Source organism: Protopterus annectens, chromosome 2.part1 (assembly GCF_019279795.1).
Source record: "Protopterus annectens isolate FY-2018-M chromosome 2.part1, PAN1.0, whole genome shotgun sequence".
Lineage (NCBI taxonomy): Eukaryota > Metazoa > Chordata > Ceratodontiformes > Protopteridae > Protopterus > Protopterus annectens.
The window spans coordinates 259,935,729-259,953,834 of NC_056729.1; the positions used below are offsets into that span (position 1 = coordinate 259,935,729).

Genomic DNA, 18,106 nt, shown 5'->3' on the forward strand with positions numbered 1-18,106 from the left:
AGCCTGGTAGTGCAGGGGTGCTCTCTGGAGCCTTGAACCAGGTCTCAGTCACTGCACAGATATCGATGTTCTCGATTTTAAGGAGTGCCTCGAGTGAGTGCATTTTGAGATTTAGACTTTTTGCATTGAGTAGCATCACCCTCAGTTTTTGCTTGCCTGTTCCTGTTACGGTGGTGAATTTGTCATTTGAACCTTGCCTAAAAAAGGCACTATAGGGGCGGCAAGAACCTTAGCCAGTATCCGGAATCCCAGGGGTGATAGGTGCAGGCCATCTCTGGCAAAGCATCGTGGTCCGTCGACCATGTCATCCCAGGCAGACAGATACTGGATCCCTTTAGAATGGCACCAGAAGCTTAGCCAGTTGTTGAAGTAAATCATTTTGTTCTTGTACTACAGCATCATTCTGGGTGATGGCAGAATGCTACTCAGGGCTAGGGTCATACCGGCCTCGGCTACAAGATCAGAGAGCTCTTTCATGTCTCTTTTCATGTAGTCCAGGGAGGTACATCTCAGGTCACTCACACCAACATGGACAATGACAGAGTCATATTTGTACTTGTTGTGGAGTGACCTGAGTGTGTGGGTTATGTGGAGGATCCTGACACCCGACAAGCAGCTGGCAGTAACCTTCTCCTTGTTTAGCCTGGTGAGTGGGACATCAGTGTGCCTGACTATAGAGTCACCTATGACTAGTGTGTTGGGGATGTTGTTTTGCCTTATTGGCTGTGGTTGAGTGGCACACTGAGTCTGCGGGCTAGTGTCATTTGGGTTGTGTTGGGGGGTGAAGGTTGCTTGCATTTCTGCTTTGGAAGTCTCTGTTGCTTGAGCAGATTATTATTGAGAGCCTCTGCAAATGTTTTTGTGTTTCTATGTGTGGATTTTGGTGGTGTAGATTTAGTGAGACTATGTGATGAGTGGTGTGGTGCAAGTGTTTACCTTCTCCTCTTGACTGTCAAGTTCAGTCTTGATTGGAGAAAGCTTTACCTCCAGTTTGGCTAGATAAGTGCATCTCTCACAGGTTGTAGAGTGTTGGGTGGTAGGAGGAGAGGGTTGTCTGTGTACATGAGACAATTTCTGCATTGCCCCGAAATGCCCAGATTCATCAGATAGACAGGAGAGAACACTGGGAGCTGACCCTTGGACATGCCTGAATAAAAAAAACTATTTTCCTCTAGGTAAGTGAGTAAAGTGAGTACAAGAGCTGTTTTTCTCTAAGCAAGTGAGGAAAGTAAGTACCAAAACTGTTTTCCTCTAGGTAATGAGGAAGGTTAAGTGCTGTAGCAATTAGTAGGTTATTTAGTGCTGATCACGAATAAGCAAATTCAAGTGCTAAAAGTAAGAATCTGTATCTGGACTAAACTAGTTACAGGAAAGGGGGGAAACAAGTGCAAATGGGGCTTTTTAATCAGAAAGTTGAGAGAGATGGAAAAACTGCCCAAATGGCCAATAACTACAATTTCTGGGCCAGAACCACTCCTTATGTGGCAGATAGGCTACCCAGCGCCCACCACTCCCACCGACAAGCCAGAAGGCCTTCCCCCAACACAGAAAGCCTGGGGGGGCCCAGAAGCCCACACACAGTCCTGGACACAGCAAATCTGAATCTGGACTACACTAGCTACAGGAAAGGAATGTTTATATATGTGTGTATATATATATATATATATATATATATATATATATATATATATATATATATATACAGAAAAGTAGCTAAAACAGCAGTCAAAACAATTCAAATGCAGTGCAAGCTAGCACACTTGAGTATGGAACAATGTTAGACCAAACATTTTAAAAAATGCAGTTAAATTAAAAATGACTAAAAATGCAGAAGGAGTCTATTAGGTAAAGAGATGGGACTGGGGGGAGTGTCCCAGAACAAATCTACAGTGGGTGAACTGCAAAAACCTCCAAGTTTAAACAACACAGGAATAGGGAGGGTAGGTATGGGAAAACAGTGAAGCAAAAATAACAGTGCACAACTCTGAAGTCAGCCAGCAGTGATATAAAATTAGTCAAACAACAATTACCAGTGCACAACTCTGAAGTGCCAGAAAAATATACTCAGCTCTGTATGTCTCCAGATAGTTTGAAGAGCACTCTTTCAGGACACAGGAAGGCTCTAGCAATGATATGCAGACTTTTTTTTTTTACTAACCATGGCTTTTGCTGTAGCAGGCAACTGAGTAAATGTCAGGAAAATCCTACTAGGACAATGGAACTTTTATTTGGGGTTAATCAGTGTGTCTTTAATTGATGGCAGGTGTGTACCCAAGAAGACTGAATACTGTAATTAAATCAAAAGGTGCTTCAACAAAGTATTAGTTTAAGGGTTTATGCAACCAGCTTATTGTACTTTTTATTTTTTATACATTTCCCCTAACAGATTTGTTTTTCAATTGAACTGTACAGATTATAGTTCACATTAAAGGTTAAAAAGCTTTGAAATGATTTATTGTGGTCTAATTTTTTAATATCACAAAAACCTGGCATTTTTAACAGGGGTGTGTACACTTTTTATAGCCACTGTATATATATGTGTGTGTGTGTGTGTATATATATATATATATATATATATATATATATATATATATATTTTTTTTTTATTATTTTGCATTGTTTTTTCAAATAATGGGTGACCACAGTGTTTCTTACCAACAGCTGAATAGTTTCATGACACAAAACACTACTTTTGTTGCTTTGTTTAGGATATAAACATATTGCATAATTTTGTACCTTTCACAAAGAATGTAAAGAAGCTGTGCATGAAAGAGATATACAAAGGCTGTTTAGAACCTACTGCTAAACCAGAAGTTAGCGAAAATGTAATGAAGTGAGCCCAGATAAGAAGATGCTTAGAACATGAAAAATTGTCTAATGATAATTTAACTAGTGCAGAGACAGCTTACACACAGTAACCATTACAGAGTTATGAAACCAGACAAGGATGGGGGGGGGGTTGTCATCATGACAAACACCGACTATGCATGTAAAATGCAAGTGTTATTAAAGGGTGTCCAGATTTGATGTACAAAGGGCCTACACCAAAATTGATTGGCAGCTGTATGAATTCATGTGTGAGGGCATAATTTCTAACGAGGAATTAAAATATCTTTCAGTGGAAAATCCTATCATCCCCTCTTTTTTTGGTATCCCCATAATTCATAAGAATGTTAATTCTCCTCCATTTAGGCCCATTGTTGCAGCTAAGGGCTCTAAAACTCAACCCCTAACATCATACATAGACATTACTTGTAAAAATATACTGGACAAAGTTCTGCACATTTTAAAGGATTCATGACATTGTCTTGATAGTATTAGGAAAATTAATTTTAATCTTATTGATGACTTTTGGTTTGTGACATTTGATGCCATTAGCTTATTTTCAGTGATCCCCCACCACACTGGTTTAGAATTTTTCTGCAGTAGTCTAGCTAAGTATAGTGATTTACATCAGGTTAAAAGAAGTCTGCTAGTGGATTTGTTGGATATTGTTTTATTTAACAACTTCATTTTGTTTGATGGTGAACATTATAAGCAGACGACTGGGGTTGTGATGGGTGCCATGGGTGCTCCTATTTATGCCAACCTGGTGTTAGCTGAGTGGGAACAGCAAAATGTGTTCAACTCAATTTATAAGTCAAAAATGATGACATGTTTACGTTATCTGGACGATATATTGATTTTGTGGAAGGGCTCCAAGCAGGACCTAGAAGAGTTTATTGGTTATCTGAATGGCACGACTACTTTTCTTAAGTTTACAAGTCACATTGATAGAGACAAAATATAATTTTTGGACATTCTTCTTTAGAAAGAAAATGGTCAAATTCATTCAAATATCTATAGTAAAAAAACATACAGCAACTCTTTTTTTACACTATGAGAGTTGCCACCCCCACTTCTAAAAGAAAAATGTGGTTAAGGGGCAGATGATTTAAGTGTCAAGACGTATCAGTCAGGAAGACTGTTTTAAAGATGAATTGTCAAAGCTTATTGATATGTTTAAAAACAGAGTATATCCTATGGGTTTGTTGACCAAGCTTAGTAATGAAATTGAGAAAAGAAGGTGTAGTGACTTTAGGCCTGTTCTTTTGGATGTTAGTAGACGTTATACTACATTAAATGGTAGTGACAAAAATAATTCATTCTAGTCCGAACAACTGTATTGGAATGGTGTTGGACTTTAATCCCACATGAACAAAAGTTAGGAACATTATTCACACGATATGGGACAGTGTATTTACTCAAGATTTAAAGGACACACTAGGTCCTAGTCTGAGGTTCATTAACAGTAGGGGGTTGAATTTGAAAGATTTGTTAGAAAGAGGTTCAGTGGGCACCTTTCAGAACATTTCATGGATGGGAAAAATGTGGTACATGTAGTGTATGCAGATTCATTAATGACAGACCCTATGTGCAAGTTCACAGTTACAAAAGAACATTAAAATGCCCAGGGTACTGTAATTGCAACACTAGCATGGTGGTATATTTTGCCACATGTTTATCATGTATGGCATTTTATGCAGGAATGACCACGAGGAAACTAAGGCTCTGTATATTGGAACACAATAGGGACATAAAAAACAGGAAGTCTACAATTGCCCTATTTAATCATAGTAAGAACTGTGTTAATTACAACAAGTTTTTATTTTTTGTCATCGACAGGTTGCCTAAAAAAGATTTGGGAGGTGATATGAAAACTTTACTCGAAGTGAGAGAATGTTTATAGCAACTGTGCCTGGATGCAACTATAGCACCTGGCATTAATGAGAATATCTCTGTAGCTAGTGTTTTGAAGTATAAATCCCAGTTCATATAACATTTAATTAAATCTGGTCAATAATTAATTAATGGGAAACAATGTTTTTGAAATTGCTTAATTTTTTATTTTTATGAAGTTTTGCACTGTTTTAGAATTAATTATGTTTATGGTTTAATTATGTTAGGCTATAGTAGTTTTTTTTGCAGCAGTTGCTAGGTTTGTGAGTGGAAAAGTGCTAAAAGGTTAATTATTTGTATTGTAACTTTTTAATGATGTGATTTAGTGGTGTTAATTGCTATAAAAATGTTGATTTTCTTGAATTAGACTGACTCTGAAGAAGCCCAATTTCTGGGTGAAAGCGCTTAGTCAGTGTGATTTTATTTGTGAATAAAACCTGTCGTTCCTTTCAAGTCGGGGATCTGTTTTGTTTTACTAGTCTATAAAGCTATTTTATTTTTCTGTCTGTAATGAAGTGAGCCTGTTCTGATGGCATAGCAGCATAAAGCTCAATTACAGCATGGTTGACTGAAGTTTGACTACCAGCTTGGGTGCTTAACAACACAGGCAGGGACAGTGGGTACACTCATCCTGGGGGGTGGGATGGTGATTCTCACCTAGCTTGAGGCACTGCTTTAGTGACAGATCTTGACTACAGAGTGGGAGGATCTTCATATGGATGTTGATGCCAGGAAAGGCATGTGCATAGCCATTCAAGCTGTGATGGTAACCCCTTTTTGCGCATGTGGGAAAGTATAGACAAGGAGGCATAGGCAGTATTTGTGGTGATAGAATTGCTCTTGGTAACACTAGGGGTATGATTAGACTAAAAATAGAGAGAGGCTGTCATCACCTGGACAATGCAGGTGAGAGCACAAAGCACCCTCATGGCTGTCTGAATGATGTACCCCTCCACTGGAGAAAGGTATATGAAGGGGAGGCTTGATGGTCGGCAAGCACAGGGACAAAAACATTACAAAAAAATGGAACCAAGTTTAGATCTAGGGTCTGATCCTTGTTCACGTTTCTCAGTTCATTCAAAGGAGTAGCACAGATTATGATATCAGGCAAGTAAGATGAAATCTAAATTTTCTAAAGCAAGAACACAAGGGTCAGTACAAGTGTTGAACATTCTGTCATTCCCGATTCTTTTTCTTTCTTTTCCTAATAGTCCATCTCTGGTGTAGGTAAGGGACTTTCAGGCAGATTATCTAGAGTTTCTCACAATCCAAATCATCCAGATAACCTCAAGGTATTTGCAGAGCACTTTGCAGCTTCTCCTTTCGCTAGGCACCGGAGATGATGCAAGTTTGGAAGCCTGTTCAGGTTCCACTGGACATTGCTGCAGTTTTTTCCAGGTAGGCTGCTGTTTATGCTTGATGCAGGCTTAAGATGTCAATTGTAAATGTTGTTTGCGCCATATTATGCTGCATCATACTCTTGTCACAGCAGAGTGTTTGTTCATTAGTATTAGTTGAATATTATCTCCTAGTAGTATTTGAATGGGTAAATGTTGCTCCATCCCTTTGGTCACTGATCCCTCTCTGCTGCAGTACCGCAGGCTTCTTCTGGACAAGTGTGTCACTGATTCCAGTATTGGCCTCCTCCTGCCTGATCCTGTGTGTCCATTACAGTTCACATTAACACAGGAGTACTTGTTGCTAACTCCCTTACAGACACATGTTCAGGTACTTACAACTGTTCCAGTATGAGTACCACTGCTTCCCAAACAGAAGCAAGCTTTATTCTTCCAGGGAATATTCTATACCCATTCCAGAAAATGCCCTTCTAGGAAGCCTGCATTGAAATAAATGATGCAACAAGTGACTTTGTGGCCATAGTCATACATTTTAGAGTTTGTATTAAAAAAAAAAAAGTGGAATTTCTTGTCCATGAAGTGTGGTTTCTGTAGACAAGGATAATGAGGATAATATAGACAACCAAAAAAACACAGGTCAGTGAAGAAATATTTAATAATCTTAGCGCCTCGACAAAAGCCTTCAAGAGATAAAAAAAAAACTTCATATAAAGCCCCCAATAAACTAATTAACCACACATTAAATTTGGAGTGCAATTTGAAGGCATTGCTTTAAATTAAGTGTATTTTCTTCAGTCTCTTATTGGCACCAAGATTATTGAATATTTTTTCATTGACCTGTGTTTTTTTGGTTGTCTATTTTATTTTATTTTATTTTTTTAGTTGTATACAAGGATAATGAGTATCCATGCCTTCACTCCAGAAAACTGCAGCTTTATGACGGTGATCAGGTCCCCCAAAAATGTGGGTTAGCAGTCTTCGGAGGTTATTTGTATCCCACAAAAAAGAATGACTTACATCAGTCATTTGCTTATACCTCCTGGATTGTGTTCTCAAGGTAGATACTTGGCCTAGAAGACTGCCTTTTTAATGACCATTATATGTGCCAGAAGGATATCAGAACTTGCAGGTGCTCATGTGCAAACAATCTTTTCTCACCTTCCGTAAGGACAGGGTAAAGCTCTGCAGCAATCCCACCTGCTTGCCCAAAGTTGTGACAGAAGGCTATCTAAATCTGACCATTAACTTCCTTATGTTTTATACTACCCTACATAACAATGGTTTACGGATCGTGCACACCCAGAATGTGCAGTGGCAGTTGAGATTTTATCTCTAAAGGACTAGAGCAGAAAGGAAATCAGCAGTTATTCATACTGTTTGCAAAGAGCAGGGAGAGCAGGCTTGTCTCTGAACAATCTCTAAATTGGCCGGCTTACTATATTTTTGGTTTCCCTTTCCATAGCAAGTATCTGCCAACCCATGTTGGAGCCCACTTCCAGAGAACCACATCAGCCACCACTGCTTCTGTGTAGGTGGGTCAGCACTGAGGCCATCTTAGAAGCAGCTACCTTGTCATCTGCCCACACCTTCTCCAACCATTATAACATGGACATTACCTGTACCACTGGGGTGGGATTTGCAACAACCATACCTAGAAGGTCTTTTGCAAACCATTTCTTCTGAGGCCAACCCCTCAGTGGTACATAAGCTTTAGGAAATTTCCTAGTGAACAGTAAAACAGTACAGTTGTGTTAGCAACTTTCCATTATTGTAAATATGTGAGTATGTTTAGTTGCAGTAAGCTTCCCCTCCCTCTTCCTCTCTCTTTCCTTTCTTGTAGACATCCTGGGATAGGGGTGGGTACCCATTCACCAGAGTACTTACCTATCCACTATTTTTCCACTATAGAATACCCCCCCCCCCCTCAATTTGATTTAGTGTCTGGAGCTTTCGGGGGTCCATCTGCTTAGGCCGTCATTCATGGGGACATATACCACTTCGGAGGTTTCTGCTCTTAAGTACAGACCCCTGTAGTTGACAGCTGCAAGAAAGAACTAAATATTGCACAGATGGGCATTCCTCTTATACAACAAATGTGCTAACATTTGGATGGGAGGATGTTCACACGGCTGGGAAGGGGAGGATGAAAAGCTCTGGAAGTTGAGGCAGAACAGACTTTTGTTACCACAGCAACAGTGAACATACTCAAATATGTACAGTTTTTCTTTGCATGTTTCAAATTTCACTTCTTGGGTCTATAAGCATTTTCTTTCTTTGCAGTCTACCCCCAAAAAGAGGATGCAAGACCATTTATTCTGTACATAGCACACTTAGATTTCTGAACAGGTGGCCACCTGCTTGAGGTTACTTGTATCCTAAAAGCCACTGAGGTAGAATATATGGTATGATGCTTGCTCATAAGGCTTACAGATGTAGTGATTTATGTATGCAGTGTGGTCTAGCTTGTTTTAAGTCATTTTAAATTAACATTTTTATATTTCGAAGTATGATTTATTTCTCTTCTTTTTACTCACCAAGTTTGTCAAGGGGGATTTGTAAATCTGTTTGCTGCAGGTCTTAAACTTACTGGCAAACTGTTTATTATTTGGTCTATTTTCAGACAAAATTAAATAAATAAAACACAGTGGCTATTTTCTCTGTTAGCAAGGTAAGACATTGGCTCCTAATGTGTTTGATTTATATATTTCATTGATTTTAAAGACACATATCTTGACAGTCTTGTGTATTTTGGTGCATATATCTGACTTAGCTCTCAGTCATTGGTTTCTTGGGCTTTCATTAGTTGAAATGTACTAGTTAGGATTAACCAGCATTTCAGACCACATGTAACCATATTCATATTCATCAGTTTATATAACAGTATTCTTCAATTAATTGTAAACTCCCCCCCTCCCCGACATTGTGGATGTAGGTGTGGGTGAGTTTAGTGTTGTTCCTAACTGTACTGCTGGAGAAAGCTTCAGTCTAACTTAAAGAAAATGGCTTATGCTCCTAAAACATGCTGTGACAAAGACCTGTTTGTTGATCTTCATTTGCACTATGCTTAGATACTTGATCTGTTTTTTCCAGTAATTTAGTATTTTGTTTCATGATTTAATGTTATTGATATTAATCTGCACTGTGAGACAGCATTGCCAATCTTGTTTATTGAACATGATAAAAAAGAAATGCTAAAGTCAAATGTTACATGGTAAGGGTACTATTAATAGACTGTAGTAAAAGAAATTACAAATGTCTGTTTTTTTTAAATGTGTAGGAGCAACAGCTGCTGCCCGAAAAGAAGTAATCAAGAACAAGATTCGTGCAATTGGCAAGATGGCCAGGGTATTTTCTGTTCTGAGGTATGGACCTATGCGTCTTTTTTTTTTCTCTTTTTTTTTTGAGTACTTATGAAAACTTACTTTTGCTTTGGCAGTGATGATACTCGACAGAAGTTGTTATAGTGTGAATGATGCACTGAAAGTGCCACAAATGGCACAGCATTGCATGTGAGGTGTACTGTAGTAATCATGCTGTTTTGTGTGATGTATAGTTGAAAGTCTGAGAATGCAGTATTGCCTGTTTTAGCTCTGATGCTGTTTCAGGTATGTTCTTTTAGTTTCAGCATACATTTCCTAGATTGTGTGATGACTCACTTATTGTATTTTATAACTAGTAGTAATAATATAAGGAAGGAGAAAAAATATTTTGATTTAAAGGGTATGAGCATCTTAATTGCCTCAAATTGTATATTGCTTCTGGAAAAGCATTTTTGTCACTGTACTAGTTATTGATCCAAGCTGTGATGGAGTTTGAAACAACGTAATACGACAGGATGTGGTAATGTAGACATTTCCAGTGTGCCAGCTCTGGTGAACATCGCTGTTTCAAAAATGCAATTAGAACTGCCAGGCTATTTGCCTGCAGCTGCATATATTAATGGATGTTCTTCATGTTTCACTGTTGCAGTCCTAACATATGGGTTGTCCGGCTCCCGGTAGCCCTCAGTCAGCCCGAATACCAGAGTCCTTGATATATGACATCAGCTGCCGTCAGTTGTAAACTGATGTCAGAACGTCAGGTATAAAGGGAGGTGGCTGACACCATTTCCTCAGTCTTTCTTGCCGTGGAGCCCAAAGAAGATTTAATTCATACTAGTGCCGGTCGGCCGTTTACCTTCTTTCTGCTTTCCGACTACCAAGTTGAAGACACCTTCAGATAAGTACCATGTTGGGGATCCTCTTTTCTTGCTTTAACGAATGTCAGATAAAGTTAATAACTGTCTTGCCTGAGGAAAACAGATTCCTCACTGTGATTTTCATTCCTACTGTATAACTTGTTTGGGCCTTGAGCACGCCGTCCCTAACTGTGATCTCTGTGCTTCCTTCAACCAGCGTACCATACGCCATAGAGCTAAGATTTTATATAAGCATTTCAGAGTCTGGCCTAAGTTCGTCAGTATGGCGTCTTCTAGTCTCCCAACTTCGGATATACATAGGAAACGCAAGGACAAGGACCGCGACAGACCTAGGGTTAAAGCTGCTGATGACGCGCCGGTGAAATTGGTCATCGGCCCAGCGGTAGCTATTGAGGTGCTTTTGCAGCCCCTACAGTCCGCAGAATTTCAGCCACAGGCCTCTGCTGAGACCTTTACGGAGTCCTCCATGCTACATGTTGCTATCTTGTCTTCAGACCCTCCATCTGTCCCAGCCTTAGATGGTTTCGGAGCCGCTATGCAGGCACCGGCTTCTGACGCCTCCTCTCTTCAACATGAGACCAGAGCCAGACCGACTACCTTAGCTCAGACTTCTGCAGATGTTCATCGTGCATACAGCTGCAGTCATAACAGATGGGTTTTCCTGCCGTCAGGTGGGTCCTCGGTCGGCCGAATTCCAAAGTCTAGGTCCGGCGTCAGTTGTCGTCGCTTCTTCCCTGACGTCAGTGCGACAGGGGTATAAAAGAACCAGTCAACGCCATTTTCTTCAGTCTTTCTTGCCGCGCGGTGCCCGAAGCAGAAGCAGTTCGCAAGTGCCGGTCGGCCAGCTCCTGAGATTACGAATATCTGCAACCGAAGTCTTCTTGAAAGCTAAGTACCCCATTGGGGAAACTTTTCTTGCCTCAGACCGATGTCAGACAAAGTTAATAATTGTATTTCATGTGGGAAGCAAATACCGCATAAGGATTTTAATTCCCTCTGCATTCCATCCTTAGGCCCAGACCACGACGTCTCAGCCTGTCGTTTTTGTGCTACATTCAACAAACACACCATTAAGCATCGGGCGGAGTTCGCCCAGCACTTTTTTGGCAAAAGATTTAACTACATAATGTCGTCGGATACTCCGCGACTCCAGTTTTGACTAAAAGACGCAAAGATAAGGACCGACACACGAGGTCCGTGGCCTCTACCGACACCACGCCAAAGCTGACTACAGGTGGTCCGGTTCTCAGCGAGGTGCCTACGCAGCCCCTGACTACTGATGACACTTCATTGGCGGTGTCTTCTGTACCCGAGGTCGCAGGCTCTTCGGCCCACACCCCGACTACAGATACTGAAGCCACTCTTGGCGGTGAAACTCAGAGTTTAGACAGGTCTGCCTCCTCTCAAGGTGTCTTCAGGCCTTCCTCTTCTTTTTCCATCAAGGCTTTCACTAAGTCTAAGGCAGCCATGCATTCTAAAAAACAAACTCCACAGGGCCCTTCTCAAGGCCCCATGCCTAAAAAGCAGATGCTCAAAATGGCTGAGGACTTAATTTCTCTTATCAGGGGTTCTCAACCCCCCCCCCCCCCAGAAAAAAGGACCAGAGTGGAGGAAGAATCCCCCTCCTTGGACCAGGCTTCCATTATTTCAGAACATTCTGATGACCAGGAACATTTTTACTACCCTTTTGAAGATTCTGATGCAGAGGAGTCCATTCCCTCTGTCTCCCCCCCTGAGGATTACTCTTTTGGGGAAACCTTGCATACCTTGAGGGAACACTTCCACTGGGAAGGTCAAGAGTACTCAGACTCCAAGAAAAGGCTTAGGGATTTTCTCTTGCTCCCTCAGCACAGGCCTCTGGCTATATACCCCCTGTCTTAGATATCCTTGATGATGTGCATTCGGAGTCCTGCCTTAACCCAGACTCTTTAATTCCAGCCTCAGTCAAGCCGACAGGTATTACCGGGTTCCTGACTCACACCAATTCCTATACAAAAGCCATGCGGCTGACCCAGAAACTATCTCACAGGGCCCCTAGGGAATTAAGGCCTCCACTGCTAAAAATCCTTTACCTTCAGAGAGGGATTCCAGAGCTTTAGAAAGGTGGGGGAAAAAGGTATACACCTTGGCCACCTTATCCATGAGGGCGTTAAACTGCCAGTTCCATATGTTAAAGTACCAACAGTTTCTGTTATCACAGTTGAGAAGCAAAATGTCACAACCTGAACAACCAGATTTGAAGGAGTTGCAGGATTTGATACATAGTGCAGAACAAGTAGGTAAACATACCTTGCAATGTGGTTTTGATGCTTTAGAGGCCTCATGTACAGCTGCTGTTACAGGATCAGTCATACGTAGACATGCTTGGCTCAAAGAGCAAACCTTACCAGATCATGTCAAAGCTAAATTACTGGATGCACCTCTGCAAAAAGATGTATTATTTGGTGTTAAAGCTGAGGAGGTATTAAAGAAAATGGAGGAAAAGGCAAAATCAATGCAAACAGTGAAAGATTTCCTACTGGTACAACTTCCACGTTTCAGTAGAAATTGGCCTTCAAAAAATTGGTCCTTTCCAGCCACGGACAGACCCCAAAGAGGTAGATACAGGCACCTGAGGGGTAGAGGACATTCTCAAGGATCGTTTAGAGGCAGACAATGGCAAGCACCTACACAAAGAGGTGGTGAGGATAGTTCACAGCCATTCAGAAAGCAGAACCAATGACTTTCCCCTTTGCATGCCAAGCAAGGCTCAAATGGCAGCACCTTTAGGCGGAAAACTGGCATTATTTTCAAAAAATTGGCATATTGTCACAAAAGACAAATGGATCCTGGACATTATAGACAGAGGCTACAGATTCCACTTTCACACCCTTCCAAAAATGAGAGGCATGCCAAACCTGCCACACAATCAAAGGGCAGAGGCACAAAAACAAATTTCAGATCTCATGGACATGAAAGCTATTCAAAGAGGTACCTGCACAAGAACAGGGTCAAGGTTTTTATTCCAGACTATTCCTGGTACCAAGGAAGGGCAAAGATTGGAGACCTATTTTGGACCTATCCATCCTAAATACATTTTTACTCGTGCCAAAATTCAAGATGTTCACATTACAGCAGCTTCTTCCCATGCTGGGCAAGGAGTCTTGGCTGGTAACATTGGACCTCAAGGAGGCATACCTGCATGTCCCAATCAGACAAGATTGCAGAAGATACCTCAGATTTCTTGCAGGTTCAACACATTATCAATTCTCTGCATTTCCCTTTGGCTTATCTACTGCACCCAGTGTGTTCACGAAATGCCTGGCATCAGTAATCGCCTACTGCAGACTGCAAGGGATAAAACTATACCCATATTTGGATGACTGCCTGATCCAAGCAAATACTTCTGAAACATCTGGCTTTTGTAGTAAGGTTGTTGAATTCCCTGGGATACACAGTCAACAAAAAGAAATCAAGGCTAATACCCTCTCAAACAATAATTTTCCTGGGTGCCAACTTGGATACAAACACCCAGATGGCCTACCTCACGCCAGAGAAACAAGGGCAACTAACTCAGTACTTCAGAAAACTGGCAACTTTCACCAGGCTGACTGCAAGGAAAATCCTGCAGGCTCTGGGATTCATGGCATCTTGCATCCTACTAATCCCATGTGCAAAGCTGCATATGAGGAAACTTCAATGGTACCTGAAAAACCTATGGTCTCAGCACAGCCACAGCTTGGAAACAATAATACCACTAATTCCATGTCTTCAAAAGGAATTTCTGTGGTGGGCTCAAGCATGCCAAACAAACACAGGTCTCCCATTCTGCAAGCCTCAAGCAAGTCAAACTATCACAACAGACGCCTCGGATTACGCCTGGGGGGCGCACATGACAGATCGGTGCATTCAGGGCAGATGGTCCCAAAAGGAAAAGCACCTACACATCAATCAAAATGAAATGCTAGCAGTTATAAATGCTATTATAGCTTTCAAAGACCTGCTGCATCCAGGCCAGCTATTGATAAGGACAGACAACACCACAGTAATGTGGTACATAAACAAACAGGGAGGAGCCCACTCATACCCCCTATGCAGGCTAGCCATGTCTCTTTGGAACATGGCTCTAGAATTGCAAATCGAGCTTCAAGCACAGTTCCTGCCAGGCAAGAAAAACACGCTGGCAGACAATCTAAGCAGAAATATGACAGATCCACATGAATGGAAGTTGCATCCTCAAGTTTTTTCAAAGATAATTCAAGCATGGAGAAGGCCAGACATAGATCTCTTTGCCTCCCACAGAAATCACCAATTGGCAAAATTCTGCTCAAGGACCTTTCATCCACAGCCCTGGAAAGTGGACGCACTCTCTTTCAGTTGGACAACAATGACAGTTTATGCCTTTCCACCTCTTCCTCTGCTGCCCAAAGTTCTATTAAAAACCAGAGCAGACAGACCAAAGATGATTCTCATCGCTCCAGACTGGCCAAGACAACACTGGTACCCACTCCTGAGGAGCCTAACGCATTTCCCACCATGGATCCTGCCTCTAATGCCTCTTCTACTGACTCAGCACAACTACAAAACTCTTCACAGTCAGCTGAAAACAACTCAATCTAGCTGCATGGAAGATTCCTTAAAATCACAACAGACCCTACTCTCCAAGGAGGTACAGGATGTCATTTTGGAGGCCAGAAGACCTTCTACTAGAAAAGCCTACTCCGCCAAATGGAAACGGTTTTGTGCTTGGAATGAGAAAAAGGGCCAGAACCCTGGAATACTTATTTTACCTCAAATGTTACAGTATCTAGCTGAGATGCTAAGCAGTGGACTTTCATTCTCTTCCATCAAAATCCATGCCTCAGCCATTTCTGCAGAATACAATACTGATCCACCTTTAGTCTCTCACCCCCTCTTAAGGCAGTTCCTCAGAGGGGCTAAGAATATAAAACCCCCAAGGAAACAACCAGTACCTGCTTGGGATCTCAATTTCATTCTAGAAAAACTGACTTTGCCTCCTTTTGAGCCAGCTGCCTCAACAGAACTGCAATATTTGTCCTGGAAAACAGCCTTCCTGCTGGCTATCACCTCAGCTCGCAGGGTTTCGGAACTACAAGCCCTCATGGCTGTGCAGCCTTTCGTCATTTTCCATCAGGACAGAGTTTCCTTATGAACCAATCCTTCCTTTATGCCAAAGGTAGTAGCCAGGGTAGCCTTGAATCAGGCTATCCACTTGCCTACCTTTTACCCCAATCTTCAAAACAAAGGGGAGAGACTACTACATTCCTTGGACATTCACAGACAACTACGTTATTATTTGGACAGAACAAAGCCTTTCAGAAAATCAGAGCAGCTCTTTGTGTCCTATGCTACAGGGGCTCAAGGGAAGCCTATTTCCAAACAGACGATCTCAAAATGGATAGCCCACTGCATACGCTTTTGTTACTCTCTTCATGGTAAAACTGTACCTGCAGGCATCAGGTCTCACTCCACAAGGGCCACAGCTACCTCTGCAGCTTTCCTCAGGGGGGTTCCTACCAAAGATATTTTGGAAGCTGCCACTTGGAGTTCTGTGCATACTTTCTCCAAGCACTATCACCTGCCTTTATACTCCAAATCTAGAGCAGGTTTTGCCACTGCAGTTTTGCAGGGCATCCTGGCTCCTCCTAGTTCCACCTAGTGCCTACCACCCCTTTTTAGCTTTGGTATTCTACCCATCTGTTATGACTGCAGCTGTATGCACGATGAACATAGTACAGTTTTGTACCTACCATAAATGTAGATGTTCGATTGCTAATACAGCTGCAGTCCAGGTTTCCCTCCCTCCTTCCCCTCTGGAACAGGCCTAATGGCCAACACCTCCTCATACAACCTGATTGGGGTATTCTTTTATGGTGTATTTGCTTGCAACTACTGTTTTTTGATTATACTGCATTGCATTATTACATAAATTTATGTATTGCCTTCCTTCTGGGGGCACCTGACATCTGGGGCAAGAAAAACTGAAGAAAATGGCGTTGGCTGGTTCTTTTATACCCCTGTCGCACTGACGTCAGAGAAGAAGCGACGACAACTGACGCCGGACCTAGACTTTGGAATTCGGCCGACCGAGGACCCGCCTGATGGCAGGAAAACCCATCTGTTATGACTGCAGCTGTATTAGCACTCGAACATCTACATTTATGGTAGGTACAAAACTGTACTTTGCTAGGCCTCCCCCAGAGTCCCTCCAGATTACTAGTAAACCTTTCAGCTGCAAATTGACCCACAAGTGGGCGTCGTTCTCCTTTCCTGTGCCTCAGTCCCAGTTGGTAAAGATGGCTGGTGATCTCCTTACCCTTATTAAGGGCTCTCACCCCCCCCCCCCAAGAGGGCTACGGAAATTTCTCCTGATGTTTTGTCTTGAGTCAGATTCTGAGGTTTCCAGTATTTCTGCTGGTGAGGAAGGAAATTCTCGACTTTTTGTCTGGCTTTGAGGAATCTGATGCTGAGGATTGTATCCCCTCTGCCTCCCCTCCAGAAGATTTTTCCTTTGGGGATACTTTGAATACTCTTAGGGAGCACTTTAAATGGGGAAAGTAAGGATTTCCCTCAGCCTGAGAAGAGGATCCGGGAATTTTTAGATTTGCTACAGCATAAACCTCTGGCTATACCTCCTGTTTTGGAATTTGTGGATGATGTTTTCATGGAAAATTCTTTAACTCCTAATTCTGTTCCTCCTGCTCCCAGAAAACCTGATAGGTATTATAGGGTTCCTGATTCTCATCAATTTCTTTTTTGAAACCCTACTGCTGATTCTTTGATTATTTCTCAAGGTCCGAAGGGTGTTAAGGTTACTATTGCTAAAAACCCTGTACCTTCTGATAAGGAGTCTAGGGCCTTGGACAGGTGGGGTAAAAAGGTTTATACCTATGCAACTCTTGCCATTAGATCTGTGAATTATCTTTTTCACATGCTTAAGTATCAGCAGCATACTTTGGAGGCTATTAAGGCTAAGCTTGGGGATACTCCTTCCATGTCAGAGAACGAAGAATTACAAGATTTACTAAATTCTGCCACTCTGGTTAATAAGCATTCTCTTCATTATGGTTTTGACACCTTGGAGGCTTCCTGCAGAGCAGTAGCCGCTGGTTCCATTGTTAGAAGGCATGCTTGGCTTAGGGAGCAGCCTCTTTCTGAACCTGTAAAGTCTAAATTGCTGGATGTTCCTTTGCACAAAGGCAACCTTTTTGGTAACAAGGCTGAGGAGGTTCTGAAAAAGTTGGATGGTAAGGCAAAATCTATGCAAGCTGTAAAAGATTTCCTTCAGATTCAGCCTCCTCAGTTTAGCAGACATTATCCTTCAAAGAACTGGTCTTTCCCTGATCCTGGCAAGCAGGGTCGCTCTAGGCCTAGGGGTTTCAGATCTTCCAGAGGGCAGGCTTCTGCCCCTCAAAAGATTAAACAATGGCATCCTTCTGCTGCTAAATCAGGGAGTTCTAAGCCAGCTTCCCAAACCCAGCAGTCTCAATGACTCCGACCTTCTTGTGCCTACCTCTGCGGGCCCTGGGTTTCCTTTGGGGGGAAGGTTAGCCAGGTTCACAGGGGTATGGTCAACCATCACAGACAACAAATGGGTACTCAACACAGTTAACCAAGGTTACAAGTTTTATTTTCACACCTTCCCTGTTCTACAGGGTTACCCAGACATGCCCAGAACTCTCAGGGCAGAGGTAGAGAATCAAATTTCTTCTCTACTGACTATGGGGGCTATAGAGCCAGTTCCTGCAAATCAGGCAAGCCTAGGTTTTTACTCAAGACTTTTTCTGGTACCCAAAAAAAAGGGGGCACCTGGTGCCCTATTCTGGACCTG

General features: G+C 42.0%; 1 protein-coding gene across 6 annotated transcripts in view; it reads left to right on the top strand.

The window, feature by feature from the left end:
* Window positions 1–18,106, top strand: part of PPP3CA (protein phosphatase 3 catalytic subunit alpha) — a 2,125,362-nt gene that overhangs the window by 2,031,847 nt on the left and 75,409 nt on the right. For all 6 annotated transcript variants that reach the window (XM_044062110.1, XM_044062111.1, XM_044062112.1 and 3 more), the window contains one exon: window positions 9,355–9,439. In XM_044062110.1, the coding sequence (XP_043918045.1) occupies window positions 9,355–9,439 (85 nt within the window). The remainder of the gene's footprint in view (window positions 1–9,354; window positions 9,440–18,106) is intronic.